The sequence below is a fragment of the Synchytrium microbalum genome (genome assembly GCF_006535985.1).
Source record: "Synchytrium microbalum strain JEL517 chromosome Unknown SmJEL517_scf0024, whole genome shotgun sequence".
Taxonomy (NCBI): domain Eukaryota; kingdom Fungi; phylum Chytridiomycota; class Chytridiomycetes; order Synchytriales; family Synchytriaceae; genus Synchytrium; species Synchytrium microbalum.
The window spans coordinates 14983-23037 of record NW_022158373.1 but is presented as its reverse complement, the minus strand read 5'-3'; the positions used below and the strand labels follow the sequence as shown (position 1 = coordinate 23037).

Genomic DNA, 8055 nt, shown 5'->3' with positions numbered 1-8055 from the left:
TCGTCGATAACGTAGAAGTTCATGACATAGATGCTGCTACAGAACAGACAAAAGAGTCAGTCAACGTCGTTGTACTCCCTGCAGAGCCTGCTGTCGAAAAGGTCGACGAAGCTCGTGGTGTACAAGTGCCCGAAGTAGAAGATAAAAAGGAAGTCCCTGCAGTAGTAGAAGATAAAAAAGATGTAGAAGTGAAGCATGATGTAGAAGTCAGCAAGATGGAGGAAACCAGTAGTGAAATACCACTCAACCAGGACAGTCAAGATACCCAACAGCAAGACGGGCTTACTGAGGAAGGTCAAGCTGCTATCCTCCGACCAACTGCCGAAGAATTTGTACCTCTGGCTTACAATATTTATGCCAGCGAGTTTGTTCCATCTGATGGTTTGATGCCCGTGCCAAGTAAGTATTGATTCGATTTGGAGGGATGCGATATGTTCATGATGAAACCTTTGTAACTTTTGATCATCACTCACAATCGTAATTTTTTTGCCATTTTAGTGTACCAGCCATCCATGTATATGCCATATATGCCATACACAACTCAATACCAACCTAGTTACTATCCATCAGACCGATACTATGGACCACGAAACACTGAACGCAGGCGGTATAATAATGGAAACCGCTCAATATCACCCAATAAGCAGAATGGATACGAGGATCGTAGACCAAGTCGTGATAGTACATGGGGTCCACGTGTAGGTCATGCTGCGTCTCCAGTTGATGGTGTATCTGAAAACAATCAAGATACAGCTGATACTACCGAAGCATCAGACTCTAGCGGTGACGTTACCACATCAAACTCATCAGCCTCAAATACACCATCTTCGATTCCATCATCTCCACTACAGGCTCCATTGCAATTTGCTAAAGCAGCTGCTATGGGAGCTGCCAAAGTCTTGGCACCAACACCAATATCCGCCTCTATTATTCCACGATCCGTGCCAGCTTCTGCTTCAAGGCCAAACACACCACCACTACTAGTCAATGGATATACATCAAACTCTCCAGCACACTCAGCTCGATCAGTTAGAAGTGCTAATACATCACCAATACCGACATCATCAAATACAACAGCAGCAACAGCAAGCTCTACAAGTGCACCTCGTCGTCATGGACCATCCACTGAACCCGTCGCACATACTCTATTAGACTTTGTTGGTAAATCTGATATTGAAGCTTTGAAGCTCAACAATCGCAGTGGTGGTAGTGGTCGTAGCAAACCCATGAATGGAATGTCAAATGGATATCGTCATAGTAATCATAATAGCATAAACAAGATGGGACTCTCTGACCCTTCAGCTGCTTCTATTAGTACAGCTGGAAGTGAAGGTGAAGTCGAAGTACAATCTACTCGTCATCAACAACAATCTCATTATGGAAATGGCAATCGAGCATCGCAACAACAACATCAAGCTAATGGTTATATGAATGGTCACGCAGCTCTAAGACGTGGATCCTCTGGTGGCGAACCACACCGACGTGAACGTTCTCCTCATAGAGGTATGAATGGTCATCGTGTAGGAGGTAGTGGTCCGGGTACTGTCCCCGCTAAAGGCCCTAAACGTATCAAATGTATTTATGGAGATGCTTGTCAAAACCGAAGCAAGGGATGTTCATTCTATCATGCTATCGAGACTTGCCGGTGAGTGCATGTATTGAGTTGCTGGCAGCGTTCTATTTTCGCTGTTCTTTATGTTTCAAACAGAATATGAACCCATTCTCAACCATATGTTTGTTTTTAGATACTTCCCCAACTGCAAATATGGCTCTGAATGCTTGTACATCCATCCAACACCAGGTGGTGTAAAGCCAGTGAATGAAGCAAACGGTCTTGTACATCATCATCAACAACAACAGGAACAGGCTCCTGAACTACCTAATGGCAACCATATCAACCACGACATGATGGATGCTCCAATGAAATTGATGGTGAATGGATTACGAGATGGAGCAACAGATTCAGCTGTGAGTCTATCTCCAGTAGCAATAGAGCATTGATCTTCTAGGAGGGAGATGTTGGATTTACGAGGAGGAGAGGAGAGAGATATGATTAGCAGTTATCACACACGCACAACACACCAAAAGAATAGCAAATAGTGAGCAAATACGTTGGATTTTTCCTTTTTTTTTTTTGTTTTTGGGTTTTTTAAGGAACGGAGGAAAGAGAGATTATTAGCATTGGAGGGAAGGAGTAAAGAAAAAAATCATTAAAAAAGTGCAATTTTCAATCTATACAAACAATGGAGTTTTTTTACATCCCCCTCAACTTGTTGCCTGAGCTGATTGTTTTTTTGATGAATTCTTGAAACAACAAAAAAACGCAGAAGCGTGGTTGGGAGGGATGGCCTATTCGAGCGCAAAACTTTTTTCAATATGCAAAGTATGAGCCATGGCTCTCTTAATGGATTGTCCAAACCAACAAAAAAGCAAAAGCTGGTTGGAACTAATGTTCTATTTGAGCACAACGTAACTTATTCAATATGCAAAGTACGAGCTTCATGTTCTCGCTGTAGTTGTTTCTTGTTGTGTTGTTCTTCCAAGTGTTTGAATTCATGCTTGGATCCTTTCTTAGTCTCACGACGATCCTGTGGAAAAAGATGTGGGTGTGAGGCAAATGCAAAAGAAAAGCCACAGCTAATCTTGTACTTACACGTCGTTCAGCTTTGACTGCTTCCTTTCTAGCTCGTTTCTCTTCAGGAGTTTCGTCCTTACGTCTTGCTTGACCTCGATTCACTCTCTCTGCTAAAGGGTATGGAGCTTGTTGGTTGTGGGCGTAAAGGAAACAGGGAACCTCAGCGGAAAAAAGAGAGTATAATGATAGACTCATACCTCTAGCTTCAGATCCTTCATCATCCTCTTCAACAGCCACAGCAGCTTGCTGCTTTTGCACCGGTTCAGCAGACGATGGTATCTGCAGCCTCCCATTACTACTAATAGTGGTACCCTTGTTATTCGTAACCACACGAACACCATGTCTCGACACCGCAATCCTAATCCCCTCGTCATCATCTATAATCTTTGGCCGATGATATATATTCGAGTACGTGGACAGAATAGTCTCTGCATCCCACCCTCGTCCTTCATCCTCCTCATCTCGATCACTAATCTCAACCTCCTCGTCCTCTTCATCCATGATATCATACACGTCCGGAACAGGATCACTGCCATCACCCTTCAACTCATTCCGTATTTCATTCATTTGCGCCAGTCCATCACGTTTCGTGATTAAAATGTTTTTACGACCACGGGTTTCAACAGAGTCAAGGAAATCATCCATAATTTGGTTTACGCGCGTGTCTGAGACTAGTTTGATGCCACGGACGGACGGGTTTTCAGAGTCGAGTTCACCGATTTCGGTGTCAGAGTAGTCTTCGAGGACGTGCTCGAAGCGGTCGTCCATTAGGATTTTGCCTGGATTACGGTATATGGATGAGGAGGACATTGAGAAGGACGTTGTTGCGGTTTTGTGGTCGGGTTCGTCGTCTTCATCGTCGTCGTCTTCACTGTCGTGACGTGATTGTTTCTTGAATCTGCTCAAAGGAGAGGGATTGGAGTGTATTAGCAATGCTCTTTGCAAAACAAAAAAGAGCCGATAGGCGGGCTTGTTACTGCACATGTGCAAATTAACACACCGTTTGAATTCAGAAACCCAAGCAGGCTGCTCGTCATCATCTTCGTCCTCATCATCATTCTCATCCTCAATAAGCTGTAAGCCTTCAGGCACAACATCAGCATTCAATGCAGCAAAGAAATCTTCAGCTGCTTCTCCATCGTCATCTACAAAGGTATCATCTTCCAGAGCTTCTAGAACTTCACGGACATTTGGGTCGAGATCCAGTCGTAGACCTGTGTAGCGAGAAAAGAAGATGAGTCAAAAAACCGGTTGTGGGCAAGCGACCAATAAACTTTTGAAAAGTCAACTCACCAGACGCTGATACACCACGATGCAATAACCCAATACCTTCTTCATCTCTTGAAGCCAATGCTTCTTCCGGTAGAACGAAATTTACATGCCGTTTCCTTCTGGGTTCCTCGCCCATAGCACTAGCTGCATCATCATCCTACGAATCAATAATGGCATGAGAAACAAAAAAATCATCAAGAGCGAAAAGTATTCTTCGTGAAGACAAACTTACAATGAATGCAATACCCTTCTTTGACGTACTAACAGCAGTAGGAGCAGAAGAAGGGGTGTTTGAAGCACCTTCATTTCTCGCATTTGGTTTTGCGTCGATATATACAGCTGAAGGATCTTCACCAATAGGTTTCATATGCTGTGTGTAATCATACGAGTCCTGATCATCAAAATAGATACCGTAGAGAGACGCGTCTTCCTTTTTAGATTGCTTGCCCTTGTTGTTGGTCGTTGGTTTTTCGGTTATAGAAGCTTCATCGTCTTCTTCGGGTTGTTCTTGGTCTTCGTCCGTGCCTTCTTCGTCTACATCTTCCCAGTTCTCGTCTTGATCATCGTCAAGCACGGGATCTTCTTTGGCATCGTCTTTTACATTTTCAGCACCAGCTTCCGAACCCCATTCGTCCTCGTCTTGGTCGGAATCAAAGTCGCCGTCTTCTATAATATCGTGAAGATCGTCGTCTAGCTCTTCGTCGGGCTGGTATCTTCCTTTCTGTGTAAAAAGGGCATCGAACAGTTAGGTAGGTTTTTTTTGCAACATTTCAGCAAACCCATGCCTTGACGAGATTATTAGAAGGAGCAACTTCTCTTAGGACGTATCGTGATGCACTTTCGTCTGATAGTGCTGGATCTCTCTGAGAACGATGCACTACTTGGAAGTGTCGGGCTGTTGTCTTGTCAATAAACTGCGAGAAAAAAAGAAATGATTTCTGTCAAAATATAGCTTTTGAGGCGGGGACGAGAGGTTTACGCCCAGATCACAACATATTCACATAGTAGAATTGCGACTTACCGGCTTTTTACCCATCGTTGAGCTAGTTCGACTGAGCTTCTTTGAGGTCTTGAAAAGTAATAAAAGTGCACGATCTAACAAAAGCTCACGAATTGATTTCCATTTTGTATATACAAATTTGATACAAATTGAGAGCACTACGAAATAACACAACACGTACAATATCTTGAACTATAATCCCTCAGTCGTTCAATCTTTTGACGCGTAGCCGATGCCTGGCGACTCCTTGAATTACCACCAGCACCAGCTGCAACAGCAGGTACTCCTCGTTCAACATCTTCTTCATTATCACTATACGTGGTATCGTCATCATAAGACTCGTCCGTCAGCAACGACGCTCTCGAGTCGTCCGATTTCACAAACGACAATTCACTGCTAGAGATTGATCCTGCTCGTTGCTCCACTTCATCGTCACCATCATTAGTAGGCGGCTGTTCTATGTGTGTTGGTTCTTCTCCATCTAGGTACTCTGCGAAGATCGTGACAGGTGTCAAGTCCTTTGGTGTTGTTTTAGCTAGTCGTTCTTCTAGATGTCTGATGTGTTTCTCGCTGTGAGTTTGGAGCGTCCAGGCGGTCGGTATGTCATATGGTACTTGTTTAGATGTTGGTGTAGTTTGGTCAGGATTTGGTGTTGATGTCTGTGGTTCTGATGTTGTTCCTTTTGTGAATTCTTCACTTGGAGGAAATGCACCATGTCCATTTCCGGTTTCTCGTGGATCTGACATTTTATTCTATTCTGTGTTGTCGTTAGTACGTTGTTGATGAAACCAAAGTCCACAACTTGATTCTGGAAATGATTTTGGCGATGATCATGCACTTACAGAAGAGAAGGGAATCAAGCCAATTAGCTCTTATCAACCAGTAGTCTTATAACGCTCCTTCTATCACACCTTTTCTGTTGATCAAACTTCCTTTGCGTAATCTGTAACCTGGTGAAGTTTTTTCTCTTTTGATCGGCATGGCGACGGCCTTACCGACATAAGTTCTTTAGTCTTAGTCTTTATGACTTGCGCGTACAATTACAAAAGTACAACCATGTGCGATCCAACAATCAGCTGAGACTCGTGATTCTTCAACAAATCGCTTTCTACACTTCCTTACTTCACAATCAACCTTTTCACACCCAGATTACTACTGCTCACATATAAAAAATGATGCTAATAAACTAATAAAATGTATACAGTTCTCTTGTTTTACTGCAGCTCAGGCCCAACACTCTCAGTACTGTCGTAACCTCGTTCACTGATCTGCGTCCTGCTATTCATGATGCCTTCCGTTGCAGGCCCAGGATTAAGTCTCGTCAAAGTTCCCCCCAGATGAGCTGATGAACGACGATGAATCGGTGTTGTAACGGCAGCGGGCAAGACATCATGCGAGTCTAGAGCTCCAGCAAACAGTTTTCGTCCCACGGAATTAATTACTGTTTGCAACGGTGCGAAACTTGTTCTTTGTATATCAGGAGCCATTTCGTTGGTGCGCTCGATTCTGGAGGTGTTGGTGATATCGTTCTTGGAAATGGAAGGTAGGAGCTGCACTTTCCCAAACAAGGCTTCTTGAATGGAGGGTAGTTGGCGGACGGATTGTGGCATTCTACAGATGAGATCTGCGTTGCATTCTTCACCCTGTTGAAGGAAACGAATTTGGTTAATATCGAGAGCTTTGTAAGCAGTGCCCAGTAAACCCCACACAAATGTCGACAAACTTACAGCTCGTAACTTGACAATCATTCGGTAGAACACCAAGATCTGACCCAGGGTAATAACAATCAACTGAGCAGCGAAAATGACTGAATTTCTCAACGACGACGAGTCAAAGACAGAAGCTGCTTCGGCAGTCGCCATATTCTTCAGTCGAACAAATCCTTGTAGCTGATCCGGTTCAAGAAGGGTATCCAGTAAGGCAACGGTACCATTGTCTGGAACGAAGGGCCCAGCGGAAGCAGAGTACACTAATCCATTTATGATTGAAATGAACCTCTCTTGCAGAACAAGTAAACCCTCAGACACCAAGTCTGAGGTATAGCCCGGTATCGAACTGTTGAATACTCGACTACTGGAGCACAGAGTTTGATCATCAGGTAGACAAGTTTGTTTGGTGAAGGCATACGTCAAATCCTAGTAGAGCAAAGTACAAAGGTTAGAGTGTTGATCTATAATTTCGCCCTCTTTTCTTAAAAAAATCAAAGTCACTAACCGCAGGGTAATGCTCATACGAGGGAGACGGAGGGTATCGTGTCGTATCGCCGTATAAAATGTTGCCCCAAATCGCTCCAAGATTATCTGGGCCCGAGTCAAGCACGAGACAGTCTCGGATATTTGCCTCGTTACCCCAAGTCTGCCAATCTTGTCGCCTAAGCTCTGAAACCAACGAAACAGCTCTGGTTGAAAAGGTGGCCTGGTCTCCAAATTGATCCAGAATGGCAAAGTATTGTCCAATGATATACACACTAGCTACCTATGTGACGAAATGTGAAGCGTTAGATAACAAAACGATTACACACAGTCCCTACGGACTCACATTCAAGGTTGCAAATATCACACCCAAGCCAATAATAACAATAAAGTATATGAGGTATTCGAAACGAGCTCGGTAGTCACGAGATGATGAACCACCACGGCGTGAGGCTACATGGGAGCGAGCCTTCTGTGCAATCTCATCGTCTTCGTCAAAGTCATCGGCTTCATCGTCTTCCATACTCTATGGGACAATTGATTTTGAGTTCAAATTTGCTTAATTTTGATCTGACCGGCTTTACACTGACAAATTGACTTGATGCTGCCGGCTTAATTGAAGAGCGTCTTCTCACCTTGATAAATTCGTTGAGCACTGACTTTGGAACCCTATACACAAAGGAGACAATGTCAATATCGTCGATAATACATGTTGATACATAATTCTATCGGCGTACTTTGAAAAGACACCCAATGTCGTTCGTTGTTTACGTCGAAAGAGAATCACACGACGATCCAAGACCACCATGGCGAGCGAGACACACGAAACCAAGGTAACAGTCAACCCAACAATGATCGTAACGGCCGTCTGTCGGTTGGCTCCATAATTAGCAAAGAAGAGGTCTATGAAAACAGAGTGTCGAGTCAGGAACGATTATCCAAGTTCTATATACCAA

The 8055-nt window shown here is 43.7% G+C and overlaps 1 protein-coding gene across 1 annotated transcript; it reads right to left on the bottom strand.

Moving 5' to 3' along the window:
• Positions 1 to 2474: 2474 nt before the first annotated feature.
• Positions 2475 to 5653, bottom strand: SmJEL517_g03962 (uncharacterized protein; the record flags this gene model as incomplete). The annotated part of the gene is made up of 9 exons (XM_031169890.1): positions 2475 to 2588; positions 2654 to 2745; positions 2833 to 3506; positions 3636 to 3849; positions 3929 to 4064; positions 4140 to 4628; positions 4687 to 4821; positions 4929 to 5002; positions 5089 to 5653. The coding sequence occupies 9 exons, from the start codon at positions 5651 to 5653 to the stop codon at positions 2475 to 2477; spliced, it is 2493 nt and encodes an 830-aa protein (XP_031024095.1).
• Between the last annotated feature and the right edge of the window lie 2402 nt (positions 5654 to 8055).